At 35.5% G+C, this 16,578-nt stretch overlaps 1 protein-coding gene across 5 annotated transcripts in view; it reads left to right on the forward strand.

Annotated features, from left to right (window-relative positions):
• ebi (transducin beta like ebi) overlaps positions 1-16,578 on the forward strand; it is a 253,321-nt gene that overhangs the window by 223,633 nt on the left and 13,110 nt on the right. For all 5 annotated transcript variants that reach the window (XM_090412349.1, XM_090412345.1, XM_090412347.1 and 2 more), the window contains one exon: positions 10,898-10,999. In XM_090412349.1, coding sequence (XP_090268475.1) covers positions 10,898-10,999 — 102 coding nt within the window. The remainder of the gene's footprint in view (positions 1-10,897; positions 11,000-16,578) is intronic.

A 16,578-nucleotide genomic window follows, 5' to 3' on the forward strand; every position in this document is an offset into this window, starting at 1 on the left:
AGAAAAGTCTTGTTAACTATGTTATTGTTGATAGTGATGTTTTCTCCCTGGTGCAGAACACCAGAGTGTACATAGGATTTGAAATTGGAAGTGATCACCATTTAGTCTTGAGCAGGATAAACTTGAATTTCATATTGAAAAGAAGAACATGTAAGAAAGATTTAAAGCGAATAAAAGTCGAGCAGCTCTCAGATGTGAATTGTAGACTAAAATACACAAACATTATTCAAGAAAAAATGAATGAGTTTGAGAATAGGAACCAAATCCTGGAGATTCAGTGGCAAGCCATGAAGAAATCACTGATTGATTCAACCAGAGAGAGGCAGGTGGTGAGATTGTTTGTAAGGATAGAAAAATCAGAACTCCATGGTAGACACAGGAAGGTAAAGAAGCAGTGAAAGAAAAGAAGAAAGCATATCAAAAGTTGCTGGCAAATAAGTCAGCTTGTGCCCTTAGAGAATACAGAGACAAATGTAATAAAGCTAAACACTATGCAAAACTAGCTAAACAAAAGTCATGAGAGGAATTTGGTAAGAACATAGAAAATAAATATCAAGGAGGTGGCAAGATATTCTGGGGTTGTTGAAGAAACTCAGAAATGGAGGAAAGAGTACTGTAAAAAGAATTAGAGATGATAAAGGTGACATGAAAACAGAAGAAAAAGATATCCTTGAAGTATGGAGTAATAACTTCGAAAAAATGCTAAATAAAACAAACAGTGATGACAGTACAGTGGTAAAAAGCTGACCAGGCATGCAGTCAGGATTATATAAGAAATAGACAACAGAATCAACAGAGCTGGTATGGTAGGAAGTTAACTGAATAAATTTATATGGAATATGAGAGAAATTAGCCAAAACACTAAATTAGCTGTATAAGATAGTATTCAAGCCAATTTTGACTTATGAATCTGAGAGATGGGTTAGAAGTAAAACACTTGACCAAAGAGTAGAGACCGCAAGTATGAGAGTCCTGAGAACAATTAGCAGCGTGAACAGATGGCGTCAATGGCAATATCATATTAAAAACGAGAATATTAGGAAAGAATTTGACAATGTTAGCATCCAGGAATGTGTTAGCAGAGCTGATCTGAGGTGGTATGGTCACTTAAACAGAATGGGAGAGGAAAGATTAGCAAAACAAGTGTTCTCTGCCAGGTTTGCAGGAATAAAACCCAGGAAGACATTATAGATGGATTGATACGGTACAAAGTGCCTTAGACGATAGAAATATAAGATCTGATAATGTTGGAGTCTTGACAAGTAACAGACTGATTTGGAGGAAAATTGTAGATGGGAAGTTAGTAATGATGTAATTTTTCATGTAGTATTATCATATCCTGTACACCCCTTGAGGGGATATGAGGAATTTGTTGATGATTATTATTATTAACACAAGGAAAATGCATGAAATCAGAGACTCATGAAGAGAGGCCACATATCACCTGCACTATATCATACCTTCTCTTGAATTCATTCACACTATCTGCACTCACACCTTCCCAAGAAAAACCATTTCAGTCACACACTGCTCTATGAGAGAGAAATGTAACTCTCACCCATTTCTGAATTGCATTCATTCCCAGTTTCCATGTATGTCTGTTTGTTCTATCCCCACCTCCATAAAATGAAAAATTCCATCTATTGGTGTCATGGAAGGTCCTTTCAGATGTTTGTAGGTCTCTATCGTATCATATCCACTTTCTCCTGTTTGCTAGCACCTACAATCCATTAAATCTCAATATCTCTCCTCATAATCTACATTCCACAATCCCGTATCATCTTTAACACACTCTTTTTCACCCTCTCTACTGTATCTGCATCACTTCAGAAACCAGGCAACCAGATCTGTACACAATAGTCCAAATAAAGTCATATGAAACCCATGTAAAGAGGCAAAATGACTTCCTTATCTTTACATGTCAGTGTTCATTTCAGCATTGCAATTATTCTCTGAGTTGTATTTGCAATCTTTACTACATGGCAGCTGAACTTCAATTTCTTATCTACTAAAACTCCAAGATTCCCAGCTTGATCAGTTTCTTCTAGCATAATCCCACCAATATTATATGACACGGGGGTATCTCATCACACCAAAGTGCATGAGTTTATATTTGCTAATATTAAACTGACAGCTATTTTCACATGCCCATAATTCCAGCCTATTCGCATCATTCTGCAAGTACTGTATATCAGTTGCATTCCTTATTTCCCTGCTTATCTCTGCTTCATCAACAGATAGCTGTATATTCCATGTCAGATCCTTCACAATATCATCAATATAAAGATTGAAGCACGTTGGACTGAGGCCTGATCCTTGGGATCAGTCCTTGGTCACTTCAAGTCTTGCAGACTCACATCCCCCATGTCAGTCAGCTATCCTCTTATCCCATCTAATAATTCATAATCCAATCCCTTATTCTCCCACTTATGCAACTGCCTTTCATGCTGAATCCTGTCAAAAACTTTAGCAAAGTCTAACCGTATCATGCTATATCCATTCCCCTTGTTTTACTCAATCATCACATTATTATAAAATGTAAGCAAGTTACTCAAACATGATCTTTTCATAAACCTATGCTGTTCATTGTGTGTCAACCCATTTCTGTATGTGATCTCTTACCAACTTTTCTAAAATCTTCATCACTGCTGCAGAGATACAGATAGTTTGAAAGTTCTTTGCACCACCCTTGTGCAATGGGATTGTCATCAGTCTCAGCACAGGGAAGATTCCACTCCTGTGGAATATCCCCTTTGTTGAGATCCTTGTAGTGTGATGTTCCTTCCACGTCATCTTTTTCTTAAGAATCTCTTGCTTAATAAGCTTATATATCCATTTCACTCCTACTCTGTTTAGTCTTCAAGCTCTGGGAATATGTTCTGATATATGCATTATTGATGTTAATTTTAAATACTTCCAATGCATTGCCAGTATTTGCCATTTAGCAGCTGATACTATGGGATTGAATCTAGTATTCTTCTCAATTGGTCATAATTTCCTGCTTTTAAGTTAGGCATGCAACCATTTCTAAATGGAATATCCCTACACAGCCACTTTCTAGGTCAGTACACTAGTGGCCAAAATTGTGGAAGCTTTTTGGAAAAGGTGTATTTTTGAGGTTTGATGGCTCATAACCACTTTTTTTTGGTGTAATACCATAAAATTATATATCAATGGAAAGATAATTTAATAATGCAACAAAGTTTGTTCTATTACCTGTATTCTGTGAAAAGTTATAGCCAAATAACCAGAAAAAAGAAGCACAACTTGCTTAGGTTGATATGAAGTAGCTTTCCTTCATTTGAATGTAGCGAATGAGCATGAGTATTTAGAGAGCCAATCAGGTGTCATCTTGTTTTGGCAATGAGCCAGTAAGGTCACAGTAGGATTCAGCTATTAATGTCATGTATTGGAGCTGAGAGGAGGACATTTGTCATTGTGTTATGTGATTGCTATCAATTTGGTTGGTTTTTTTGTATGCTCTTTCATTTATTGAGCTTGTAAAACGTAATAAAATTAAAGAAATGGCGCAAAGAGCTGACTGGTCACCCAGAAAGCGATGTAAATTAGTACTATTAAGTGAACAAGGCTACAGTTATGAAGAAATTAGAAGAAACATTGATGGAAACTTAACCAAAGGTGGCATTTCTAAATTTTTGAAGAGGTATAAGCAGACTCGGTCACTACAAAACCAGACTGGTAAAGGCAGGAAAAGGTGCACAACAGCAAGCGATGATAGAAGAATTGAGAGACTGTGCCTACTTGACAGAAGAAAATCATCTGGGTGTATAGAAGATGAAATGGCGCAATACGATGTGAAGTTGAGTGCAAGGACTGTTCACAACTGCAGGAATTTGGTCTAAATGCTAGAATTCCACGAAAAAAGCCATTTTTATCTCCCAAACAAAGGTTGAAAATATTAAACTGAGCTAAAACCGATGTTAACTGGACAGCGGAACAATGGGACAGTGTTATTTGGAGTGATGAGACCAAAATCTCCCTGTTTGGTAGTGATGGCATAAAATACATTAGGAGAAGAATCGGAGAAGATTTGCATCCTGATTGCATTACAGAGTAGGAAATGATTGTGAGACATACAAAAATATTTTGGGAAAATTTGGAGAAAACAGGAAAGCCAATAATAATGCCAAATACCTGTTGGATTTCTGCTCAGGACATGGACTGGTTATTACTAACACCATGTTCCAAAAAAAATAAAAATGTGCACAAATTCACATGGGGAGAAGGGGCAAGGAATAAGAAAAGTCTCATTGACTATGTTATTGTTGATAGTGATGTTTTCTCTCTGGTGCAGGACACCAGAGTGTACAGAGGATTTGAAATTGGAAGTGATCACCATTTAGTCTTGAGCAGGATAAAATTGAATTTCATACTGAAAAGAATAACATGTAAGAAAGTTTTAAAGCAAATAAAAGTTGAGCAGATCTCAGGTGTGAACTGTAGTCTAAAATATACAAAGATTATTGAAGAAAAAATGAAAGAGTTTGAGAACAGGAATCAAGCCTTGAAAAAAAAACACTGATTGATTCAGCCACAGAGGCATGTGGGAGATTGTCTGCAAGGATAGAAAAATCAGAACTCCATGGTGGACACAGGAAATTAAAGAGGCAGTGAAGGAAAAGAAGAAAGCATATCAAAAGTTCCTGCAAATAAGTCAGCTTGTGCTCTTAGAGAATACAGAGACAAATGTGAGAAATCTAAAGACTGTGTAAAACTAGCTAAACAAAAGTCATGGGAGGACTTTGGCAAGAACATAGAAAATAAATAAATATCAAGAAGGTGTCAAAATATTCTGAAGGTTGTTGAAGAAGCTTAGAAATGGAGGAAAGAGTGCTGTAAAGGACTTGGAGATGATAAAGGTGACATGGAAACGGGAGAAAAAGATATCCTTGAAGTGTGGAGTAATTACTTTGAAAAATTGCTAAATGATACATGCAGTGATAGCACAGTGGTAAAAAACACTCAACAGGCATACAGTGAGGAATACATATCCATACTTGAAGTAGAAAAAGCTATCAAAGGCTTGAAATGTGGAAAGGCAGCAGAAGTAGATGATATTCGACCAGAAATGCTGAAGTATGGTGGTATAAGCGTCTTACAGTGACTGCACTGCATAGTTCAGAAAGCCCGTACAGAGGAACAAATTCTCAGTGATTGGAGTAGAGCTCTAATAGTGCCCATATATAAAAAGGGAAAGAAAACTGAATGTGAGAATTACAGAGGTATTTTCCTACTGAGTTATTCCTGGCAAGATCTATGCAAGTATACTTGAGAAACAGTTGAGAAGAATTGTGGAAGAAAAGCTTGGTGAAGAACAAGCTAGATTCAGGCCAAACAGAGGCTGTCAGGATCAGATCTTCACTTTACGACAAATAGTTTAAAAATCAAGGGAATATAACAGAGATATGTATTTAAGTTTTGTCAACCTGGAAAAGGCATATGACAAGGTGCCAAGCGAGAAGCTATTAAAAATGCTACAGTTATATGGTGTTAATGGGGCATTATATCAAGCAATACTTAGTCTTTATTTGAGTTGTAAGTCAGCAGTTGGAATTGAAGGAAGTACATGAAGATGGTGTTAGACAAGGATGTACATTATCCTCTCTGTTATTCATTATCTGTATGGATCACATTATGAAGGAAAATGGTATTAAACTGATATCAAAATTGGAGATGTTAATGTCAGCTCTTTGCTTTATGCGGATGATGTTATACTTCTAAATAAATCCGCTACAAGTCTGCAAGATTCCCTGACTAAATTGAATAAATGTTGTAATAGATATGGTATGAAGGTCATCAATAAAAAGACAAAGACAATTAAAATAGGCAGAATCGTTGAAAATATCAACTGCGTTGTGAATTGTTTTACTTGAGGAACAAGTAAAACATTTCGGCTACTTAGGCAAGAGTTTTAGTGAAGATGGTAAATTAAATATGGAAATAGACAACAGAATCAACAAAGCTGGTGTGGTAAGAAGTTAATTGAATAAATTCATATGGAATAAGAGAGAAATTAGTCGGAACACTAAATTAGCTGTATACAAGACAGTGTTCAAACAAGTTTTAACTTATGGATCTGAGAGCTGGGTCAGAAGTAAAAGACTTTACCAAAGACTAGAGATCGCAGATATGAGAGTCCTGAGAAACATTTGAGGCGTGAATGAACAGATGGCATCAATGGCAATATCATATTAAAAAAAACGAGGATATTAGGAAAGAACTTGATATTGTCAGCATACAGGAATCTGTTACCAGAGCTAATCTCAGGTAGTCACTTAAACAGAATGGGCGAGGAAAGATTAGCAAAACAAGTGTTCTCTGCCAGGTTGGCAGGAAAACGACCTAGAGTAAGACCAAGATATAGGTGGATTGATATGGTACAAAGTACCTTAGACAATAGAAATATTAAGATCTGATAATATTGGAGTCTTGACAAGTAATAGGCTGATTTGGAGGAAAGTTAGTAATGATGTAAATTTTTCATGTAGTACTATCATATCCTCTGCATGCCTTGAGGATACATCGCAGGAATTTGGTGATGATAAAGAGCCAAAAGGCTTCAGTTTGGTGATGCAAAATTATTCAAATTAAGTGGATATTGAATCCAACATTATTTCAAAGCTGAATAGATAAACTACAAGAGTTTCATGCCGAATATAGAAATTTATAAAAGTTTTTTTTTTATAGAAGACTATAAAAGTTTTAGCGGATCCAAGCGTAAGTAAACCTTTCATGACAGAGGCCACTCGTAGTAAAGGTGGTTGAATCAAAGTTTCTAAACCGGTCTGGGTAGTGACCCCCCCCCCCCCCCAATAATGTATAACATCGTACATGTCTGCTAGGAGATGTGTTTTATATTATGGGAAATACTAAGGTTAGTGATCAGAGCTTACTATGAGTTTCCCCTGTCATGAAAGGTTTGCTTACGCTTGGATTCACCGAAACTTTTATAGTTTCTCTTTTCGACATGAAACTCTTGTAGTTTCTCTATTCGACTTTGAAATAATGTTGGATTCAATATGCACTTAATTTGTATAAATTACCTCTTTCCCAGTCCATTCTTTCATTAATTAGCATAACAAACCACTTAATCAGAGTTAAGGTAGTGCTTTTCTTTTACTGTCCTTCTCTAATAATTGTTTAATTTAGTGCTTGGATTTGATGCTCTGGGATATTTGTCACTCTGGCAGTTAACTAAAGGTATAAAAGGAATTTAGACCTTAACTGAAAGATAATTTTGGAAAATGTTTGGATGAGCAGGAACAGACAAAGATAAACCAATAATGAAAAAATGAATTAAACAAACTACAAATTTAAAAAAGCTGCAAATAAAAAACAGTATGGCAAGCCAGCAGCAGGATGATGTGCTAGCCATTTCATTTTCAAACATCAGATGTAGAACAGAGATAACAATCTGCGAGCTTGCCTCGTGGTTTATCGAAACAGTATGTTAAACATTATTAAACAATGTTTAACGAAACAACGTATTAAGCCACAACCTTTTTTCCGTTGTTGACTAACGCAAGTCGGACAAGGCTACATATGAGATGACGGCAGTCTTCCAATTTGGGCCATCGGTAAAGGTTTTACCGATGTGAGATAGCAAAGGATTCTCCTTTGATGGTGGTCAAGCTAAAGACAGCAAACCATGAGATGAGTGAGTGTCCAGCAAAGAAAAGTGGCCATTTCGTAACAAACATGACGGCAATTTACCGTAGCAGAAAGAAATTCCCTCACAAAGGACGAACAAAAGAACCATGACATCTTCACGTCAAGGTGGCAAAGTGCTGAAACTTTTTTTCCTATATAATAATTAACCTTAGAGGAAAGAAGGAACAAGATTCTGACTAGGAAGAAAAAGAACTTTAAAGTAACTTCGTGCTTAATTATATAGAGCCTGTGTTGGACTGGGAGTCTGAGAACTTAAGATTGTGCAGTTCCTAATTTAATGTAAAGGAGTCAAAAATAACAGCAAGTTTAGTTTAGAAATTGATCTTATATTTTGTGCTATGTGTGAACCTAATTCACCTATGAAATGTGAATAGTATACTTGTAAGTTTGAATAATTCTTATTTGCTTAACTAGTGAGTTAGTAATGATTTCGATGATTTGCCTTTGACATGTTAAACTTAATTGTAATCTCTTTAGCCATTTAATAAATATATTTTTCTATGTAAGCCTGAGTTTTGTCTGAGCATGAGACTGATTTTACCACTCATAAAATTACAGACCTATGCATAAGGGGAATATAAGGGGAGTTAAGAGTAATTTGGCCATGATTGTGTGCTGAGATGTCTAAAGCTACCTAATTCCTTTTACAAGTTTAGGTAACACGTAAATTCTGGGAAACTTTCTTAGGACAAGAAATTTCTGTCCTTAGGCTCTAACTGGCACAGCTGAAACAAACAAATATCATCAGAGTCCAGAAAAATGAACCCCCCACCCCCTGAGAATTAGTTTAGAGATATTCTTAGTAGGCACAAGAGAAATAATAGTAGTGAAAATATAGAAAAAAAAATGACGTAACACCCCCTCTCAGCAACTCTCTTTAATATTTACCTAAATGAAATAATAAAAAAAGGGAATAAAAATTTCCATCAAGGTATTAAACTTTCTCCTCCTATGAACTTAAACACACTCCTTTTTGACGACGACCAAATAATAATTACAAATTCTGAAAATAACTTAAAAGCCATTTTAGATCTAAATGAGATAGCCAAAGATTATGGTATGATAATATCAACAGAAAAATCAAAAACTATGGCCTTTAAAGGACAAGATACAGTAAGAACTAAATTCTATATTTAATCCAAACCTAGTTCAAATACAAACCAGACTAAAAGTATACAATACATTAGCCCTACCAGTCTTATTGTATGGAAGTGAAATCTGGACAATAAAACAAAAAGACAAACGAAGATTAATGACAGCAAAAATGAAGTTTATGAGAAAAACTTCAAAGTATACTCTGATTTGATCACAAAAGAAACAAAGAAATTATGAAAGAATTAAACCAAGAATCAATAATAGAAAAAATTTAAAAATAAAACATAAATGGATGGAACATGTTCAAAGAATGAAAATAAAAAGACTACCAAAACAAGCCTTAAAGTACAAGCCATTAGGAAAAAGAAAACTAGGAAGTCTTCTTAAAAGATTCAATGATGACTTCTAAGGCCGGAACAGGCCACGCTAGGCATAAATCCTTGATATGCATGATGATGATGACTTCTCCAGAAAGTCTAAGGACTCATCATATTTGTTTAATTCATGTTTTTTGGCTATGTGATGAATATCTCTCACTCAAATTATCGGTTATTCATTTTCAATGTCTCCTAAAAAAACTTACCATCTCAACCTGAGCAAGTCCTGGCCTAGGTATTAACATCATCTATACTTTCAAACTATGCACAGAGATATGTCAAATTAATATTCCTTATTTAACATAATCCCATTTATATAGCATCTGTATGACCTGGTTGGATAACTTTAAAAGGGGTGCCCCATTATCAAAAATAGCCTTGCTTTTTTGGAAGTTTTTTCCCACTTGGTTAGACTATAAATTATATATATATTTAGTTTAATCCTTTATCCAAGTGTAAGCAAACAAAGTTTGCACCTGAAGTATCTTCAGGACTGGGACAGCTCATGGCCAAGGCGGACTAAATTCTCATCTCTTTCCTTAGTATATCCCATTCAAAGCACATCTCCTTGCAGACATGTATAATGCTATGCATTCTGAGAAGGGTCACTACCCAGACCGGTTTCGACCTTTATTGAGGTCTCTTCAGTGGCAGCCAGACCCACAGGGGATACCAAGGTTGAAGCAATGCAGAACTCATATTTCCATATGCCAGTTGCCAAAAGGTGCCTAACCAAGTGGAAAAAACTTCCAACATCTTCCTCTAATCCAGAGTAATTTAATAATAAGATGTGACACCTTTTGGCAACTGGCATATGGAAATATGAGTTCTTCATTGTTGCTTCAACCTTGGTATCACCTCTAGGTCTGGCTCTCACTGAAGAGACCTCAATAAAGGTCGAAACCAGTCTGGGTAGTGACCCTTTCCATAATGCATAGCATTCTACATGTCTGTAATATGGGATATAGTATGGAAAGTGATGAGAACTTTGTCCACCTTTGCCATGAGTTGCTCCAGTCCTGAAGATACTTGAGGTGCAAACTTTGTTTGCTTACACTTGGATAAAGAATTAAACTAAGCTTTGCTTTTTTGTTTAATATCAAATAGAGAAGCAACATGCTTTTCAGAATTTAAAGTATATTTTTCTAACCCCCCCATTATAATTCTACCTTAAATGGCAAAATAGTTTGAAAAGTTGGTCATTGTTTAGCCAAGTGGCTATCCGCTTCACAACATATGCCTGGTAAAGGAGTGTCCTGGGTTCGATTCTCGTTGCTGGCGTGAGGCGTTTAGGATCTTTCTCAGACATAGCCAAGTTAGCCGGTTTTTGGCGTGGACTGCAGGGTTTTTCTCTCCAGTTTATCTGGGTTTTTTCATCTTGCAAGCAGGCAAATCGGCCTTGAGAACTCAATGCTCTACAGACATAGGATACACTGGGAGGCATAGGGCTAACCACTTTATCCTTGTATAGTGGTTGTGGTTAAATGAATAGAAAACCCTCGACACTGCAAGATAAAATAGGGGAAAAGGAAGAAGAAGAATGTTTTTTTCTTTTAATATTTTAATGTAGAAATTATGTTTACAATAAAAAAATTACATTGCTATCTAAGAATGCAGTTATAAAATACTCATGTTGTACACATCTAGGTATTTTTGTATAAGAAAACAATAAATATAATGGGTCATTCTCTTAATTTTTGATACTAGTGCAAACAATTTGATTTTTATTACAGAGTGGATGTTTAATCCAGAGCTATAAAGGAACTGGAGGGATCTTTGAAGTGTGTTGGAACTGTAGGGGTGATAAAGTTGGAGCAAGTGCATCTGATGGAAGTGTAAGTGTACGTTTAAATCTTGATATATGTTAAATTTCAAAGCATTAGGAAAAATAGGAGTAATTTGATTCTGAGTGCTTATTTCCTAATTTCACTGAAGTTGCATGTAATCCAAACCTTAAAACATTTTTGAAAATAAAGATTAAATAGTTACATGATTTTCCATCCACAAAAAGTTAATTGGTTATTTATAGAAAATAATAAATAGTTAAAAAAGTAAAAACTTTAAGTAGTTCATCTGCAATGAAGAGTAATGTTATTTGTATAATTGTCATTTTTTCACAGCTGATGAGTACAACCATTAAGCATGTGTTCTAGATTTCATCACTATATGAGCAAAAAATATTAGACTTATTAATTACCTATTTAAATTAAGGGATATTACATCCCATATTGTTTCACAGCCGAAAAAGAAACTCAAAGAGTTTCATGCTGAATATAGAAACTATATAAAGTTCGGCAAGTCCAAGCGTAAGCAAATACCTGGATAGTGCGACACATAACCCATTTGGTAGTGCTACACTGAGGCAACTCATAGTAAGGGAAGAGCAAGCTCCGATCACTATTCATGGTATTTACCCATAATGTGAAACCCAGCTCCTAGGAGCTGTATTACTGTTCTACATTATGAAAGAAGGTCACTACCCAGACCAGTTTCAACCTTTATTGAGGTCTCATCAGTGAGTAGCTAGACCTAGATAATACCAAGTTTGTGGCGAACAGAGCTTACATACCCTGCTATAAGAATTGCCAAGAAGGTGTCTGTGTCCTAATAAATTACTAAAGATATGAGGAGCCAAAGGCTTCAATTTGGCAACGTAAAATTGTTTAAATTAAGGGATATTACATCCCATATTGTTTCACAGCTGAAAAAGAGTTTCATACCGAATATAGAAACTATATAAAGTTCTGCAAGTCCAAGCATAAGCAAATAGTAGTTTCTACATTAGGCTGCGAAACAATATGGGATGTAATATCCCTTAATTTAAATAATTTTACGTCGCCGAATTGAAGCCTTTGGCTCTTCATATATTTAGTAATTTATTAGGTCACCTTCTTGGCAATTCTTATAGTAGAGTATGTAAGCTTTGTTCGCCACAAACTTGGTATTATCTAGGTCTAGCTACTCACTGATGAGACCTCAATAAAGATCACTACCGGTCTGGGTAGTGACCTTCTCTCATAATGTAGAACAGTAATACAGCTCCTAGGAGCTGGGTTTCACATTATGGGTAATACCAAGAATAGTGATCGGAGCTTGCTCTTCCCTTACTATGAGTTGTCTCAGTGTTGCACTACCAAATGGGTTATGTGTTGCACTATCCAGGTATTTGCTTACGCTTGGACTCGCTGAACTTTATATGATTTCTATATTCGACATGAAACTCTTTGAGTTTCTTTTTCGGCTGTGAAACAATATGGGATGTAATATCCCTTAATTTAAATAATTTTATGTCGCCGAATTGAAGCCTTTGGCTCTTCATATATTTATTAATTACCATTATTTCACAAGGTCATTATCAGAGTGTGAAAAGTATTGTTATCAAAATTTACCTAAAATACTGCTATTCAGAACTTCTGTTATCCATTTTTTTTTTTTTTTTTAAGGATAAACTTGATTCACTTTTATATGCTGGTGTGTACAAAATCTTGTGTTTTGGAAAGTCTGAGTCTTTCTTTCTTTGACCAAACAGGTTCGTCAGCAACCATTCATTGTGTAGAACATGAAGATTACATGGAGTACTTGGAACCTGAAAGAATGAGTCGAATGGATCATGCAGTGTGAAACAAAATATATTTCAAAAAAAGCTGACAGTGCTTTATACATAATACTTAAGCCAAACTGAAATCACAGTAACTGCAGCCATTTGTCCAGTTTTGGCAAATGTAAGAAAAACTTTGACTTTGTGAAACACAAGATTTGGTTCACACCAGTGTATGAAAAAGAATCAAGTTTATCCTTATCAAAAAGTTGTACATAGGAGGCAGCATACACATTTTAAATTAATGCAATTACTATCATCATTGGCAAATTCATGACATGTACTGTCAAAGGGTTTACAGGATACCATGAAAGTACTATATGATTAATTTTGCATTTTTTATTAATTTCCTATTAACAGTTTACTTCCAAATCTGTTATTTTTCACATCTAACATTTTGATCTTCTAAGGCACTAAAATGCATCCATGCACTTGGCATCTTGGTTATCCTCTAGGTCATTTTCCTACGTCCCACCCCTGAACATCTGTTTTTGCCAGCCTTGCCTCTCTCATTATGTTTATGTGACCACACTGATGTGACCACATTATGTTTATGTGACCTTAAATTAACTTTGCTCTCACAGTCTTGAGTACTGACAGTGGAATGTTCATTTCTAATATCTTCATTTTTAACATATATCGTGCTTTGTGCCATACAAGTTGTGCATCACACTGAAACTCCCTTAAATTCATATCATGCCCATGCCCTCTGCATCAGATGGCACAATACAGTAGCTAAACCAACCTTACTTTATGGCAGTGAGATATGGACAATAAAAAAAAGCAGATGAAAGAAGAATTGAATCATCCGAAATGAAATTTCTGCGCTAGGAGTCCCAATAACGGACAAAACGAAAAGCAGCAAAATCAGAAAAAAACTTCGAATTACAACCTCCCTAAATGAAATAGTTATTTGCTATAGAGAAAAATGGAAAGAACACATACTGAGAATGAATATAAGCAGAATACCTAAACGAATTCTAAATTACCACCCAAAAGGTGTAGATGATGCAGAGGAAGATCCTTAAAAAAGATGGAATTGAGTCCGGAACAGGCCACTTGGCCTGTAAGCCTGGAAAGGAAGAAGAAGATGATGATGATTATATTATCTCTTGCTTTATCTTCAGACATAATAAAAGTAAATGAAGGTAATCAGTAGTTCCCTTCCTCTCTCCCTTTAACTAGCAATATCAAGTTTACACTTCACATACCAGCATTATGAACCAGTATGATCACATTTTTAACTACTGAAGATATTTTTTGAAACTAAAAATAATTAAATAAAAAATGTATAAAAAGATAATTTGAGAAAGAGTCAAGAAGATTCATATTATTTGAGAAGAAAAATTTGCATATGTGTTTCTAATTATCAGTTCACTGAACTTCAGATGAATTTATATACTGGCAGTGAATACAAATACAGGGTGTCAGAGTTAGAGGTATTCAAAAATAATGGCTTATAATGCAAGAACCACTCATATTTTCTCAAACTAAAACTCAGTTGATAGGAAATCTCTCCAAGATTTGTTTTGTCACACTTTCAAGATCACTAGTGTGCATATGTGAAGCATGCATGTGCAAAATCGGCATAAGAACGACTATTCTGGATGTTGTATCAGAAGAGGCCCTACTGCCTGACATCCTAGATATTTGGATGTGACTCTTGGACTTTTTTGCGTGGGGTTTATTAAAGACTGTGTGTACCAGAGAGAAGTTCAAGATTTGAAATTTGTTTTGACAATTTGAAACCGTGTTGTTGCAGCAATTGCGTCAATAACACCTGAGAACACTTGGCGAGAGGTCAAGTATCATTTTGACTTTTGCTGAGCTACAAAAGATGCCACATTAAACTTTACTAACCTTCATAAAAACTAGGTGAGTTATTCTGCATAATAATAAAAAAAGGCTTATTTTAATAAACCTTATAAATGCTGAGATATGTGTGTATTATTGGATATGATACCTCTAGCAATATCTTTGGACACCCTGTATTAAACTTGAGGGGTTGAGTTGCCATTCTTATTGGTAATACAATTAAAGATGGTGTAAAAAGGGGGAGGGGAAGAAACACCACAGTCATTGTTAATTTTATAAAATAATCACATACTTTCTTTGATTTTGTTTATTAAAGAAAATTCAAAATTGTGTAATATGACATTTCTGGCATATGTATTAGCAGATTTTATAGAAATCTTCACATTTTCTGATTTCTACTTTTACCCCAGGTGATTTCTATGGGTGAGGGATAAAGGATTAACATGGCTTTTCTTAGAAATAAACTCAAAACCAAATATCCTTTGTTACTTGGGATAAAAAATAAGATAAGATTTAATTACTCTAATTGTCATGAAATACAATGCATAGACTCTGTATTGTATTTAATGCTACAATAAAATTTGAAGGGGATTCTCTACACAAGGTCGTTTTTGTTCCAGACTTCTGTAAGCACAGATATAGGGACCCCCTTCCCCTAATTTTGTTTTGCAAAAAGTCTGTTCATTTCTCTGTGTATAAAAATGAATCCTTGTATACTAGCATATTCAGGACAGGTTAATCTGCTTGCTGGCTCAATCAAAACAAATATAATTCATATCATGTCCAGATGAGTCATCTGATCATACATTAATTAGTTTGATGGATATATCTCTCTGTATAGTTATTTATTAAGCTACCATATTGGCGCTATTTATTATTGGCTGTTGTATATGTTGACTCGTACCATCTGGGATAGCCTTCACTCACCTCAAGCATTGATGAGCCATGGTTGGCTCACACCTTGCCAGCAGTTCATGGTTTTTCCTTCCTTGAAGATACTCACCACTACTGACTGTGAACACCCTACAAGCCTTGCTGTCTCAGAAATGCTCTGACCAAGTCATCTGGTCACAATTTGATGTTTGTCAAACTTGCTTAAATCTGCTGCCTTTCCCATCTGAAGAACGGGAATAGTACCAATTAGCTGAGCACAGTATCAGATGTTATTTATACTGTTTCATGTCCTGCACACATGCAGTCATCTCTCTGCAGTTGTGTCGATTTGCATGAAGATGCACTGGTCATAATGTTCTGGCTCTTCGGTGTGTGTATGTGTGCGCGCGCATGCAACAGAAATATGTGGTTAAATATATCATCATCATCATCAAATTCCTGCCATGTGCCCTCAAAGGGTGTACAGGATATGATAGTACTACATGAAAAATTTACATCTTTTCTAACTTCCTATCTACAATTTTTGCTCCAAATCAGTCTGTTACTTGTCAAGACTCCAACATTATCAGATCTTATATTTCTATCATCTAAGGCACTTTGTACAGTATCAATTCACCTATATCTTGGTCTTCCTCTGGATCATTTTCCTGCCAACCTGGCAGCAAACACTTGTTTTGCTAATCTTTCCTTGCCCATTCTATTTAAGTGACCATACCACCTGAGATTAGCTCTGCTAACACATTCCTGGATGCTGACAATGTCAAGTTCTTTCCTAATATCCTCATTTTTAATGTGATATTGCCATCGATGCCATCTGTTCACACCTCTAATCTTTCTCAGGACTCTCATATCTGCAGTCTCTAGTCTTTGGTGAAGTGTTTTACTTCTGACCCAGCTCTCAGATCCATAAGTTAAAACTGGTTTGAACACTGTCTTGTATACAGCTAATTTAGTGTTCCAACTAATTTCTTTCTTATTCCATATGAATTTATTCAGTTGACTTCCTACCATACCAGCTTTGTTGATTCTATTGTCTATTTCCATATTTAATTTACCATCTTCACTAAAAAGTGCCCTAAGTAGCTGAAATGTTTTACTTGTTCCACA

Source organism: Typopeltis vanoorti, chromosome 22 (assembly GCF_054136105.1).
Source record: "Typopeltis vanoorti isolate ZY-2024b chromosome 22, IOZ_Tvanoo_1.0, whole genome shotgun sequence".
Classification (NCBI taxonomy): Eukaryota; Metazoa; Arthropoda; class Arachnida; order Uropygi; family Thelyphonidae; genus Typopeltis; species Typopeltis vanoorti.